The sequence below is a fragment of the Anser anser genome (assembly GCF_964211835.1).
Source record: "Anser anser genome assembly, chromosome: 20".
NCBI classification, from domain to species: Eukaryota; Metazoa; Chordata; class Aves; order Anseriformes; family Anatidae; genus Anser; species Anser anser.
Window position 1 is genome coordinate 6,358,442 of NC_139741.1, and position 14,581 is coordinate 6,373,022.

Here is a 14,581-nt window from a genome sequence, read left to right on the forward strand (position 1 = left end):
GGGGAGCTCTAGGGGGCTGGTAATTAGAGTAGCAGGAGGGTCTGTCTACAACAGGGGACCTGCAAATGGCAGGAGCTAGTGGACATAGTACATGGCTACATCCAGCAGTGCCATGCCATGTTACACAGGGTTCAGAAGGTGACTTGGGGGTGTTCACAAAGCAAGACACTTGGTACAGCACCTGCAACACTCACCACATCACCAGCTGTCACTGCCCTCCTCCTAGGATTATGTGTGCCAGCAAGCTTGCCTGCCCCCTGGCAGGGAAAAACCTCCTCAGCACCTGGCACTGCAACATGCTTAATCTTAGGCTGAACATGCCCAGCAGGTCAACCCACAGCTCTTCCCTATCCATCACAAAACCACCGTTAGCTCTGGTTTACACTGAAGCACAGGGGCTGTGCTTTCCTTTCTGCAAGCCGGGCCAAGTTACCTAGGGTAGTGTTTGAAAAATATGTCTGGCATTGCTGTCTGCCTCTTCCAGAAATCATTTTCCACCTTCTTGCCTGTCCTTACTGATGTAAAATCAGAACTGAGACCAAGAAAAGCCCTAGCTGAACAACGATACACCGCCTAAGCTAGTTGTGGCAGAAAAACCAATCATGTACTCTTAATTCAGGTGAAGAGGTGATATCACTATCTAACACCAACAGTGAGAAGATACACATCTCCACCTTCCCAGCTCACAATTTTCTTTCCTTGCAGACTGCTTAGTATCTGCGCGGGCCTTAGCTGACTGGACTTCCTCATTCCTAGCAGCCATCGCTCAGCATCCCGGGGTTCAGTGCTGAGTAACGTGGGGCCCTGCTGCTTGAAAGAAGGTGGTCTTTGCATATTATCATATCTCAATCTCCTACTTAAGTAAAAAGATCATAATCAGTGGTGCCTGATATTTGTCCCTCCACCTTTCTGATACTCTCACGTGTCACCAAGCCTTTCACTGCCCTGCGATAAGCTGGCCTGCTGTCAGCTTGCTAACTGAATCAGACCCAGCGTGACCGACAGATCGCTGCACATGTGGGTACCTCTTCAGCAAACAAATACTACAAATAAATGTGCTGTAAAATTAAAACCCATCAGGTGGCATTTCCTTCCTCCCTGGCCTCTGGGAGACGTGTTTCTGTCCTGCTTTATTCGTAAGGAAGTTCTTAGGGGACGTGTTTGGAATGGGAAGCGCTGCCCTCGTTCAGGGTCAGTCCCAATGTGGCTGTGCGCTGCAGCACCTCCCTGCTGCCTGCCCTCAGGTGCCGCCGGGTGACCAGCGCTCCCCGACAGCTTCAGCACCTCCCACTTCAGCAAGCCACTATGGGAAAAAATAAATAAATAAAAAGGAGAGCGAATAAATAAATGACAGACACAGAGCCACCCACCTCCCGGGCAGCCCCGGCCCCCCCCCCCCTCGGGCACTGCCCACAACCAAAATGGCGGCGGCGGCGCCGGGCGGCGCGGCGGGGCTGTGCCGCCTGCTCTTACCGCTGCTGGCGGCGGTAACGGCGGCCGGGGGGGCCCGGGGGGCGACGGGCGGCATGCTGTACCCCCGGGAGAGCCCCTCCCGAGAGCTGAAGGAGCTCGGCGGCGTCTGGAGCTTCCGCGCCGACTTCTCGCCGGGCAGGGCCGCCGGCTTCGAGCAGCGCTGGTACCGCCGGCCGCTGAGGGAGGTATAGCGGGGGCGTGAGGGGGGTGGGCGGGGAGCCCCTTATCCGCTTATCCCCTGCCCCGGGCACCGTCGCCCCGTTTTGCTGCGATTTGCTGCTTCTCCTCCCCGTGCGGGGGTGCTGGGTGCCGGTTGCTCCACACACGAGGAGCTCTCACACAGCGCTCCCCTGCGCCCTGCAGAGCCAAACTGCCGAAAATGTGCCTGGTCAGGGCGCCCTTCAGCCCCTGTCCCACATGGAGGAGTCACGCTGGGACTTCGGTCTGTTGTTAAATTCGCCCCTGTCCCGCTCTGATGGAAGTTTGGGATGAAATTCACCCCCTTCCCGCTCTGATGGAAGTTGTGGGTTCTGTGCGTGCAAATGTTTGGGTTCTTCTTTAGCCCTTTGGCTGCTTTTTTTTGCCTAATTCTGGAAGGAGAGGGGAGACGTGACCCTGTGCTGCTAGATGTGTGGTGAAAGGAGACAGCCAGAGGAGAGGGGTCCTGCACAACACCCCCACGAACAGGGCCAAGGGGTGTACACCTACCCTACTTTAGGGTCAGAGAATCTCCTTGAAGGAGACGTACATTATGGCCATCCCAGCCAGAGGTTATCCTGCATCAGATGCTACAAAATCCACCTCTCCATCCAAGTTTTTTTATTCCTGCTAGGATTTTCTGATGTCTACTAAGGGGGTGTGTTTCTCTGCAGTGCTGGTGCAGTTCGGTGCTGAGTCAGCCCCGCACATGATGCTCGTCCCTGGGCAACCAGACCTTCCTCGTTCCACTCGTCGTGGAAAAGCTCGTTTAGGAAAGGGGAAGCTCCCCAGCTGCGTGCTGCTGCAGTGCTTGTTTCTGCAACATCACGAGCACAGCAGGTGCTAAAAATGAACAGCTCTATTGTGTAATAGAATCCGGTTACCAAAAAGTTAAATGCATTACAACACTCTGCTGCCTTCCTGTAATCCTTATGTTAATAATAAGCAAGCGAATTATCACTATGGTAATTCTAAGGAATCTATGTTGCTTTTAGGGAGTGAGAAAGGCTGTTCTCAGCCTAAGGATGTTCAAACAGTCTCCATAGTCCTTCCCTGGGGACACTGTCCCAAAACATCCCCAGCTTCTGCCACCATTCTGCCACAGCTCATAGCCCGATGAGCAGCACCCTGCACCAGTGAGCTGGTGCCACAACGCCCGCACTGCGCAGCAAAGGCTGGAGCTGTGCAAGAGAAACTACATTTTGTCGGGCTGAACGTCCACCTGGGCATTTCCCCCCTACCCTTCTGATAGTGCCAAAGCTATTAATGAAAGCATTTCCCTGTTACAAACCAGGAGGGGAAAAGATAGGAGCAGCTTCATCCTGTAGGAACAGGGCATAGTATGAAGTGGGACTTGTATAGGACCTGTGACAGACCACGTTAGTTTCTAAACAGGTTTTTCCAGATATTTCCACTTCCAAAAGGCATTTTATTTTCTGAGGCTGTCAGGTTGGATGGCCAGGACAGTAGAATTTCTTTTTTTAAATGATTTGTTCTCCCCCTTTTCTGTACAATTCCTGCCAGACTGGTCCTGTGATTGACATGCCCGTGCCTGCCAGCTTCAACGATATCACTCAAGACCCCAACTTGGAGAACTACATCGGCTGGGTTTGGTATGAGAAGGAGGTGCTGCTTCCTCAGCGCTGGCTCCAGGACGACCTCAGGGTGGTGCTCCGGTTTGGGAGCGCCCATTACTACTCCGTTGTGGTACGTTGCACGAGTAATTGTGCATGTGTTTCCGAGATCGTGTTGAGCTAAAATCTGTCCCATGGCTTGTTCAGTGAACAGGTTTCTGCCAAGGTTTTTATATCAGTTTGTGATTTTCTTAACTCTTGATTATCTTCCGCCATCCAAGAACTTGGCTGTGCTTCCCAGCTCTCTCTTCTCTGATCTTCCAGTAACAGGTCTAGTAACTAAAGCATTTCCTTGCTGCAGGCCTGGAAGGGACAAAATGCCGATTTTCCCAAAACAGAGTCTCTCAGTGACTCTTGCAGACTTAGCTCCCAGTAAAGAAGGGATGCTAGATTGAGCTTGCAAGGAATAAGAGCCCAGAAGAAGGTCCGTTACTCCTGGGAATCCAACTGCCTGTCGCTGTACTCCTTCCCTTCTCACTGCTAAACTTGCCACAAAAACCTAACCTGACCGCTCGGGCTCATGGCTGTCTTCTGTTGCAGTGGGTCAATGGAGTGCAGGTTGTGGAGCACGAAGGTGGCCACCTTCCTTTTGAAGCAGATATAAGCAGCATCGTCCAGGGCAGCCCGCAGATTCCCTGCCGCATCACTGTTGCACTGAATAACACACTGACACCCCACACTCTGCCTCCGGGGTCAATTGAGTACATGAATGACCGAACAAGGTGAGTTGCTAAAGTGCTGCGTTGCAGAGGATAACTCAGGGATGAGAGAACGGGAATTTATTCAGCTGCTGTTTCTAAGGCCCTCCACACAACCTACAAAAGAATGGGTTGTACGTAGACCAAAACTCATCAGTCAAGCAATGAGAAGTTTAAGCTTCAGTGTTATGAGATTTACACTGAACTACTCTGTCTGTTTTATGCACAGGGAACTGAGATTAAGTGATTTGCCAAGCTGAATCAATGGCAGATTTGAGAAGCTTCAATTCAGCTGGAAGTGCAAGTACCTGCTATCCTGAAGGATCAAACCTATTCAGTGCAGTAGATGTTTGTTAACTGGTAATCCCCTTCAGCATAGCATCAGTAACAGTACTAAAATACAGATCCAGCCTGTTGTAAAGACTATTTTACTAGCACTTTGCTAGCATCCATATGCTGCCTTCAGTTCTTGTCTAATGAAACATAATGCGGCCATTTTTCCTGTCTTGCTCACTCAGGTATCCCAAGAACTATTTTGTACAGAACATCAGGTTTGATTTCTTTAATTATGCTGGAATCCATCGCCCGGTTGTGCTTTACACCACTCCTTCTGTCTACATAGATGATATTACTGTGACAACTACTTCATCAGAGAGTGTTGGTAGGTTCAGAACAATTACAGCAGCTACCTCAGGCTCCAAATGGAGATGACAAGGGCAGTAGAGAAAATAACCTGCAAGCGTCCAATTGAATATCTTTCATAGTGACTTTCTTTTTAACCTCAGCTGGTCTATTGCACAGCTCAGCAGTTTCAGGAATATAAAAATTTCAAAAGCAGTAAGAAAAAACAAGTACTTGCAAGACATTACCTTTAAAATGAAGGGACAATCAGTTGTTTTTAGAAGTTGAATTTCTTGGTAGGGGCATTCTTCCTGCCACCTAAAGCACAATTATCTCTAAGTAACAAAACTGTGATACACAAATCTTCCTGGAAACTTCCAGACCTGAGGACAGACATGTCATGCTTCTTACAATTTGTGCTACTCTGTTGTTGTTCTGCATCTCCCTGGCTTTTTAATGCTGCTGTATGTGAAAGCCTTCCAGTGTTTTACGCATGTATTTTTCCTTTCATGCCAGTCTCTGATTGTCTTTTGTTGTCCTCTGAACTAGCAAAGGTGCAATATCAGGTATCAGTAGTCGGCAGCACGCTCTATTCCTTGTCCCTGAGTTTACGTGACCAAGAGGGAAGAGTGGTTGCTACAGGCGATGGACCAGCTGGAGAGTTAAAAGTCCCGAATCCAAATCTTTGGTGGCCATATCTGATGCATGAGAACCCTGGATACCGCTACTTTTTAGAGGTAACAATGCCATCTCTTCCCTTCTGCCTGCATTTCCTCTCACTGTATAATAGCATTAAGGAACTGCCACATGGCCCATCTTCCTTACTCTTCTGGATCCTGTTTACATCACAAGAATGGCATTGCTAATCGTGCTGTAATCAAATCAACCTTTGCCAGCTTCCTTGATGCCGAATGGAAAGGTCAGTCAGTGAGAAGAGGGGGGCATGCCACACTCAGATGCTTGCCTCTCACATGGATGGCCTGATCCACCTCCTGCAAAATGACTGTTTGAAACAATATAGGGGAGGAGATATCATATAAACTGAGAGGTTGCTGACCTCTTTCACATGCTTTCCTTTGCAATGAGCTTTCTTCCCACTCTGCCAGACAAGAGTTCAACAGAAAGAGCCTGGCAGACCCTGTGCAAGTCCAGGGGAAGTAGTGATGTTGAGATGCACAAATGAGGGCAGATAAGCTGCTGTGAGTTTCCAGAGGCTCAGAATCATTTCTTTTGTGAGCAGACATTGCAGTCATTGCCTGGTATCAAGGTGCAGAGGAGAAGAGGCATACTGCTGCCTTGTCAGGGCAATGAAACAGCTGGATGAGTAAGGGAAAAAGAAGCTTTTGGGGAAAATGTGCCCTAGAAGGGTCATCCAGGCCTCATTCTTCATCCTTCAGTTTCCTCAGCTTGGATTTCTCTTTTCTGTTTAGTCAGATCTTGCTTCCTTCCTGAAGAGCTACACAGGGATCACAAAAGGTAGATGAAGCAGTGGTGAAGAACAGGCAGCAAGGAAGGGCGGGGGAATGGATGGGAGGTCAAGATAGCCCCTACACGTGAGGGGAAGGAGAGAGGATCCTTGTGAAGCCCAGCACCTCATGTGTGTCTTCGCCTTGGGACTCCAGGTGAAAATGCAGGCGCAGGCAAATGAGGCACTGCTGGAGGACATATACACGCTCCCGGTCGGCATCCGCACTGTCCATGTCACCAGCACGCAGTTCCTCATTAACGGCAAGCCCTTCTACTTCCACGGGGTCAACAAGCACGAGGATGCGGATGTAAGTGTGCGGCACCCACCGGGTCACCTACTGGCACCATGCTCGGTGCTGCCAAGGCAATGCCTACTCTCACCTCCCCTCTCTGCCCAAAGGGGCTGATTCCTCACACCCTTCTCCCAGGCTGGGAGGTGCCGGGGGTAAGGATCTGTGCTGCCTTTATTATTATTTTTAATAATAAGGGACACCATGCCCAGACCTGCCACAGTCATAACGCCCTTCTCAGGGTGCACGGCGAGCCCAGGCTGTGTTGGCAGAGGATCTAAACGACCTCCTGGCCACCACTACCAGTCAGAAATAGCAACTTCATCGGTTTCCCTCCCCAAGAAATGAGAGGGGGCAAAGTCTCCTGCGGGAAGGTTTGAGCCGCGGGGCTGCGAGGCGCGGCCCGGCCACAGGGAGGCCCCACAGCCCCTCCGGAGGCTCCGTCCCTGCCCGTGCCGCTCACCTCAGGGCCAGCCCAGCCCTGAACCTGCTCCTTCAGGGCCTCTCCTCGCTACCCGGGGCCTTTCAGCCCTGCCCTGCCTCATGGAGAACCCCTGTGGAGGGAGAGGGTGGCCTGGCAGGGCGCCTCCCAAAATGGTGGGTGGCTGCAGTGCAGGTTCTCACTTGAGGCTGCTTCTCCAAGCACCCTGGGTCTTGGTGGCTGTGCATGGCGTTGTGCTCAGAAACAAATACCGTGTGGAGAGGTCTTGTGGGAAGCTAGAGGCAGTGCGTGGGGCTGGAAATGCTCTGGGAGCAAGCAGGAAGGAGGGCTGCCCAGCGGAGGTGTGAGGAGAAGCAGGGAGAAGCCATTCCTGTCTTCCCCCTCAGATCCGTGGCAAAGGCCTCGACTGGGCCCTGATCGTGAAGGACTTCAACCTGCTCCGCTGGCTAGGGGCAAACTCCTTCCGCACCAGCCACTACCCCTATGCTGAGGAGATCATGGACCTGTGCGATGCCTATGGCATCGTGGTGATCGACGAGTGCCCGGGAGTGGGGATTAAAATGCCGTAAGTGCATGAAAGACCCTTCCCCATGTTTCTTTCTTATCCTTATTGCAAGCTTCCCCCTCCTGTCCTGCAACTTGTAACTCCCTGATAATGAAAGTACTTTGCTCTATTTAGAAATCAGCCCGTTGCATTTTGAAGCTTCCCCCAATGCCACGTGTGACCAGTGAGGTTTGGCAACCAGAGGGCGTTTTGCCACATGGGCATTGCGTCCTCAGATCTGGCTTGATTAACGAGTCCAAATCACGGCCCTGAACTGTGCAGCAGGCTTTGGGGAAATAGGGCAGAAGCTGTATTTGGTTTCGAGACTCAGCTGTGCTCACACACCCCCGAGTTATCAGACAGACAGGCAAACAGGATGGCTTTTGTATCCTCACCTGGCCTTGTTTCCTTTTCAGTGAGAGCTTTGGGAACAAGTCACTGCAGCATCATCTTGTTGTGATGGAGGAGCTGATCCGCAGGGATAAGAACAGGCCGTCAGTTGTGATGTGGTCAGTAGCCAACGAGCCGGCATCAGAGCTGTCCCCAGCAGCTTACTACTTCAAGTAAGTGCTTGCACACAGGGCTGAGATTTGAACCTTGGCAAGTGATACACCTTCATGCTTTGGGACGGTATAGAGAAGTAATAAAGAAAAGGCCAGCAGTTTTTAGGAACCCTGAGACTGTACTGACAGATGCAAACTAAAAGCGTAACTGCCACATACGTTGAACCGATGTCCAGAACCAAATAATGGTCTCAACCTGTTGTTTCTGAATCAGTAAACCTCTGCAAAATTACCAGAAGTCCATTTGGTCTGAGCATCTCTTCTGAGTTAAGGGTCAAGCAGGCCTGATGGGAATGGGTCATTCCTTAGTCCTACCTAAGGAAGACAAATGCTAAATTCTCTAAGTCTGAGAATTACAGTAAAGTTATAAAATATTTGGCATTTAATTCTGTAGATGAATTTCTTTAGCTAGTGCTAGTTATTTGTTCTGCAGGTGTTAGTGACACCCCACTTCGAAGTCACTGCTTTGAGTCCCTACAGACTCCTTGGTTTTATCTTTAAAAAGATTTAAGCTTTGGATGGTCAAGAGTAATTTCTGTAATTGGGTAGCAGACTGTCATTGGTAGCTCTAGGTTCATTAAGAGAGAGCTGTGAATTTTCATTCCTCAGAATGGTCCAGCACCCTCCTGCAATGCAGAGGTAGCAGCAGAGTTTGACCTTCCCATTTTTTGTCTCATTTCCTAACAGCAGCCAACCTGCTTTGCCTGCTGTGGCATAGGGCTAGGGCCTAGTGTTTTTTGGAGAAACATCCCCAGAATTGTTCTGAAGCTTCCCATCACCCTTCTCACATCTTTTTGGTCCCTTCTCCAACATTCAAGCTCCTGGCCCCAACAGACAAGTTAACTTGCCTGTGTTTGGTTTACTTCCACTCTGCTCATTTCCACGTGGGATAACACTAACTTTGTGACAGATAAAGGCCTCTGCCATATTTATACTCTACAGGACTGGCTAGAATTGCAGGCACATTGTAGCAGCTAATCATTCAGTGTCCTGCACTATTTACTTAAAAATACTCTGCCTACTAAATTGAAAGAAGCTCCCTATGTCTGAGGTGGGTAAAAAGACAGGGAGCTCGGGAAGGTGAGGTTGTGCTTGGCCACATTGCTTCTCCATGCTGTTGTTGAACTCTTGTTTTATTGTTTACAAACAGGACATTGATAGCTCACACTAAAGCTCTCGATCCCACCAGACCTGTAACCTTTGTGTCCGATACCAACTATGCTGTTGATCGTGGTGTAAGTTAATTTCTAGCATTTTTAATTCATACATTAAATTTCTTATCAGTTGCTTTATGGTCCTTTCCCTCACCTTGCAAAATGCTCTAATGATATTTAAGGAAAGGCAGAAGAAAACTTACATTTTAGTTCCTAGTATAAAGCACCATACACCATCATTGTAGGCAGCCAAAAAGTCTGTAAGAGAAAGGAGGAGTTATCTTGAGTCAAGTGCACAGGATCAGCCCCCTGGGTTCTGGTAACATGGTGATACTTTGCTATTCCTGTGATTATGTCTGTTAATGCTCAGGCTTTCCATTTGCAATTAGACCAAAGCTTAAACCTCTTAAAATGCTAACAGCCTTTGTGGGAGTCTGAAGAAGGAGACTTTGCCTTAATTCCTGCTTTAAATGGCTCTAGCTCATCTTTGGCAGATGTCTGTTAATGTTGAATAATCTAAAAGCTCTTCCAGCCCAAGTTCAGCTTCATAATTGAAACCCTGGCGCTGTGTAATTAGATGAAAGGTACTTTCCTTGGCTGCCCGTGCTTCAAGCTGGCTGTAGCATGAATGAAGCATCTGTAGCACACACAAATTGGTCTCAGGGGTAGTTCCTATGTCACTTTTGATTTTTCAAAGTGGTTTTAATACTTTGTGTCACTAGTGTACAATAAACACTGTTAGCAGGTGAGTTTGTAGGTTCGGTAGATGTGATACTACCATCTGTCCCTGCCACAGGTTAGAGAATCATAGAAACATTTGAAGCTTTCCACCAGTTAGCAGGAATGACCTTCTGTACCTGAGGTCTCTGCCTCCCCACCCCAGGAAAAGATCCTGGGGGCCTTACTTTGGAAGGATCCTGCTCCTGGATACCGCTGTTACATCAGGCACGCACACAGACTATCTCAGCCCCACCACCAGGTTCTGACAAGCGTGAGGAAACACAGAAAAACAAAACCAAAGAATAGATCTCATACACTGCTGTGATATTAGAATTTTTTCTTTTATTACAAAACATGTTAAGAGAACATTGAACAAGTTACATACAACATCACTTTATCTTTAGGGGGCTTTGTGCCCTTTTATCATACTGCCCATGTGGTAGAAATGGCATATAACTTGCAGAATGCTTTTTTTTTTTTAGTATTGCACCATTGATGCACAAATTTAGTTGCTAGTCAAAGTAACTGACTAATAACTTGACCATCACATTCCAATATTCGGTATGTCTACAAGTACCAGCAAGCCAGAGACATCTTCAAGACTCTAAAACTTCTAACAAACCTAAGGGTGAAATGGGTTGTTCTTGTTTAACTCTTTGCTGTGACTTAAGTCTGCAAGGAAACGCCAAATACACCATTGCCTTGTTAAATTTCTTTTTTCCCCTTCTGGGAAACATGTCATGTTGGGAGGGTCTCACGGATAGAACAGAAGGCATTATTCTACAGGTAACAAAACTGAATTCTATGAAACCAAGATTTAGTTTATGAATGAAGACTGCTTACACTGAGCTCTGTGACAAACCACTCCCACCTTATTTCTTGTAGGCTCCTTACGTGGATGTAATTTGTGTAAATAGCTACTTCTCCTGGTATCACGACCCAGGCCATCTGGAAGTTATTCCACTGCAACTCACAGCACAGTTTGAGAACTGGTATAAAACCTACCAAAAACCTATTATCCAGAGTGAATATGGAGCTGACTCAGTTCCTGGACTTCACAGCGTAAGTGTTGTAGATGCCTTAGTTGGAAGAATCACTGCTCTTCTTAAAGGGTCTCAGCAAAAGCTAATTAGAAAGAATTGGTACCAACGAGCCTGACTACTTAATTTTGAGATGCATTAGGTAACAGTCCAAAAGACTCCAGGATTGTAATCCTGCTTCACTGAAATCAATGAGCTTTGCCACTGACTAACAAAGAGGTAAGATTCTACCTAACTTTTTAGTGGTTGGTAAGAAAAAAAAAACAATCAGTGAACATTTTGCACGGTGCTATTAAGTTCTCATTCACACGAGATAAGAATGCCGGTTTTGACTTCTAGAGCCAAAGCCATTCTCTCCTGAATTTTCTGCTAGGCAAGCAGTTTTCAACAGCGCTGACCGCTGGTATTAGCTCCACTCCATGTACGGAACAAGTAACACTTCTCTTTGGGTCCTAAGCTACAGTGTGTTTCCTTTTACAATTAATCATTCTGGCAATCGTGCTATCATTAATTGTCAATTTAAACTTATTCCATGTAAACCTCTAAAAGAGGCATTCAGAAATCCGTACTTTGGCATTTGTAGAAAATTCCTAACTGGAAGATAGAACACCGGAGAGCGGACATTCATTTCATGACACCAGCCCACACAGAAGGGGATGCCACTCCCATCCTGATCACAAAGCACCATTACAAAGCAAAACCACAGATTTTCCCCAGCTGTCCCTTACATTTGTATTTGATGCATTTCCCTTTGCAATTTCAGTAATTGCTGATCTTCACTAAATAGCCATTGTAAATGCAGTGACAATGAAAAGACCAAGCACCTGTAAAGCTTGTCCTCAGGAAGCAGGTCTCCAGTAAAGGGGAAGTGAACAACATGGAGCCTTTGCTGAGATTAACTGTCACCTTCATTCAAGGCCATCTCTTTTTCCTGGCTGTAGGATCCACCTCTTATGTTCAGCGAGGAGTATCAGAAAGCTATGCTGAGAGAGTACCATTCTGTTTTTGACAAAAAGAGGAAAGAGTATGTGATTGGGGAGCTCATCTGGAACTTTGCTGATTTTATGACTAATCAAGGTAAGCTTATATTTATATCCTAGACAATTCTCCATCCTTCCTGCTAGTTTAAGCTGGGTTATGGCACACAGAAAGAATACTGTGCTGTAGGGTACGAAAAAGAGATCCTCTGCTTATGAAGACAGAACATGGCTGGTTTCTGTGACAAAGCCCAGCATAACTAGAACCAGGAGGGAAGGTCCTGCCTGCGCTTAATGCATCCTGTCTCTCCATCTCTCCCCAAGATGTTCCACCTGCAAAAATGCTAGCCAGAACACAGGACAGTGCTCTAGGGCAGAATGCAAGGGAAGCTTTTGAGTGAGCAGACGGATTATGTCTCTTTCTTGGCATTCCTCAGTTAGCTTTTAGGGAAGCATCTTGCTTCATATTTCATCTACAACTGCCCTTAATAATGGGGCACCTTAAGTAATGTATTATTAACTTGGTATTGAGGTTTAGCAATGGAGGGCCAGATGCCACAATGGTAGACAATGGTCTACCTTGACACTTAATCCACAATTAATTAAAGGTAAGTGCATTTGCCAAGTATGGGGCACTACAGTGCAGACAATCACACAGCAATTAAACTATTACAACTCAGAAGGAGACCTATTAAGGAACCAGTTATACATATGCCACCTGCAGCAAGTTAGGGTGGTGAACAGTCAGTGTTCATTTCAGGCAGAGAAACACCTTTAAGAATCATTTTTAGAGCACCAACATAGGTATTAAAAAGTTAAGTCATCACAGAAGCAGTCAGAAAAGTAATACAAGTTTCAAATAGGATGATGGAAAGATGTAGACAAGTTTAAGTATACATACGCAGTTCCAGTCTCTGTGTGTTGAAATCATTTTTTCTAGTTTCCTATCAAGGCTAAAATAGGCAAAAGGGATATGGACACCACTAAAGGATAGTACAGCAAAACAATTAGTAGTTGATGTCTTCACCATCAGGTTACAAGGTGGCACTAAGGGCAGAAGGAGCATCTACTGTAAATATAACACTGATCAAGTTATTGGGCATACCTGAATTAACTGTCATCGACTTCCAGTTGTAAACACAATGAACTGCAGCTCTATTGCTCAGTTTTATCAGTCGATCTTGCCAAGATCATGCAAATTATATTGCCAAGTTCCCCGTTGTACCTTGAACACAACGGTTCCCCGTTGTACAGGAAAAAAGTGCATAGGTCTCTTCCACCTAACCCGATTTAGTACATGCATTGGAACAATTTGCAATGGGAGATACAAGAGCATTTTGTATATACTTTGTTTTGTAACTTCTCTACAGGGACCACACGTGTTTTGGGGAACAAGAAAGGAATATTTACACGCCAGCGACAACCCAAGTCAGCTGCGTTTGTTCTGAGAGAGAGATACTGGAAGATTGCAAATGAATCAAGCTGTCTTCCTCCTATAATGAAATCACATATCCTCTTTCTATAATGAAATGAAAAGGTATAACAGCTGGGTACTACGCAGAACTTTTTCATTAAATTTCTGTTTAAATAACATTTACGCCTGACACAAGTCTTGCAAGTCTAATGCAATTTCTACTGCACCTGAAGTAGTTACTATGACACAAAGCAGATCAGAAACATCAGTTTTTCTATGCTTAGCCACATCTGTAGGCTTCCTGTTTCCAGGTAGCAAAATGAACATTCAGTTTCAAGGAGCTAAGTTAGAGAGATCCTAACTGAGGTATCTGTTTATAGCAAAAAATAAAAATAAAAACAGAAACCAATGCTGAAGACTTCAAAAATCCAAGTTACTCTAAATGAGCATCACATCCTTCCAGTGCGAATGAGGTTTTCCAGTTATCGTCCCCTACCTGTTACTACTCAGATCACAGCGTATTGGCCACAGGATTACAGACAATTTATAAAACTTCTCGTATTTAAAGCTGGACAGAACACTTGTGGCTGGCTGAGAGATTCTGAGAGCTAACAGCGCTCAGGAAGGGTGTGAACCACTCCTGTCAGGCTACCCAACATACTCCGATACAGTATGGAATTCATACTATAGCAGCAAGGTGGAGCATGTTGGATAGGTCGGTACTACATCAACTGACCTTTGTTTAGAACTACGAAATCACAGTATCAATTGCTGCTATTAGATGCAGTTTTACCTTCCAGCATGGAAGAGCTTCCTTCATATTCAATTCTCACTGCGCACTACAATAACAGCATTCTATTGGAGAAATTTCATCTACACCTTCTTGATGCTGGCCTGAAACATTTGGGGGTAGGATCATGTGTAAATTGATGTGCACATGCTACACAGTAATGTCGTGCAGTAACTTCCCTTTCAGGCTGCACGCCAGTGTTAGAGGACTCCAAAGGCCAGGCTTTAGAACTGTAACAGATTGTGCCAGTACTCACAGAAGAGCCCGGGACACTTAGCCTGCAAACTTATTGCAAGGTCTTGGGGTTGTCCCAACAGCAGCATTACCCAACAGCAGAACCACAGAAGCGGAGGCTGCCTTCTGTGTTTTGGAAGTTGGGGCAGTTACGTAGTCTCATTATTCCAATTCACTGATAACCATGTGAACCTGCTGCTATGCCTACTTTTTCTGCAATTGGCTCTTCTGTTAGTACCTCACGAAAGTAACTAAAACATCTGCCAATATAAAGAACATATTTGCTTGTGTTGTGCAGTGGCAGCCAAATTCATTCCTTTAA

At 46.7% G+C, this 14,581-nt stretch overlaps 1 protein-coding gene and 1 long non-coding RNA gene across 2 annotated transcripts; one reads left to right on the top strand and one right to left on the bottom strand.

Annotated features, from left to right (window-relative positions):
• Positions 1–519: 519 nt before the first annotated feature.
• Positions 520–1,613, bottom strand: LOC310884620. Its single transcript, XR_014574310.1, has 2 exons — positions 1,474–1,613; positions 520–1,303 (listed from the first exon to the last, which is right to left on the bottom strand). It is a non-coding gene; the product is annotated as an uncharacterized lncRNA (long non-coding RNA).
• On the top strand, positions 1,386–13,414 carry GUSB (glucuronidase beta). Its single transcript, XM_083806599.1, has 12 exons — positions 1,386–1,658; positions 3,196–3,378; positions 3,846–4,027; positions 4,522–4,664; positions 5,174–5,361; positions 6,247–6,399; positions 7,210–7,388; positions 7,784–7,930; positions 9,081–9,165; positions 10,690–10,866; positions 11,786–11,921; positions 13,192–13,414. The coding sequence occupies exons 1-12, from the start codon at positions 1,422–1,424 to the stop codon at positions 13,344–13,346; spliced, it is 1,965 nt and encodes a 654-aa protein (XP_083662725.1). The 5' UTR covers positions 1,386–1,421; the 3' UTR covers positions 13,347–13,414.
• Positions 13,415–14,581: the final 1,167 nt, after the last annotated feature.

What these genes read in the sequence shown, in the direction of transcription:
- GUSB (XM_083806599.1), top strand. Translation starts at nt 1,422, where the DNA reads ATGGCGGCGGCGGCGCCGGGCGGCGCGGCGGGGCTGTGCCGCCTGCTC. An exon ending in CCAGCAGCTTACTACTTCAA is followed by an intron (nt 7,931 to 9,080) that starts GTAAGTGCTTGC and finishes GTTTACAAACAG; the next exon opens with GACATTGATAGCTCACACTA. An exon ending in TGATTTTATGACTAATCAAG is followed by an intron (nt 11,922 to 13,191) that starts GTAAGCTTATAT and finishes ACTTCTCTACAG; the next exon opens with GGACCACACGTGTTTTGGGG.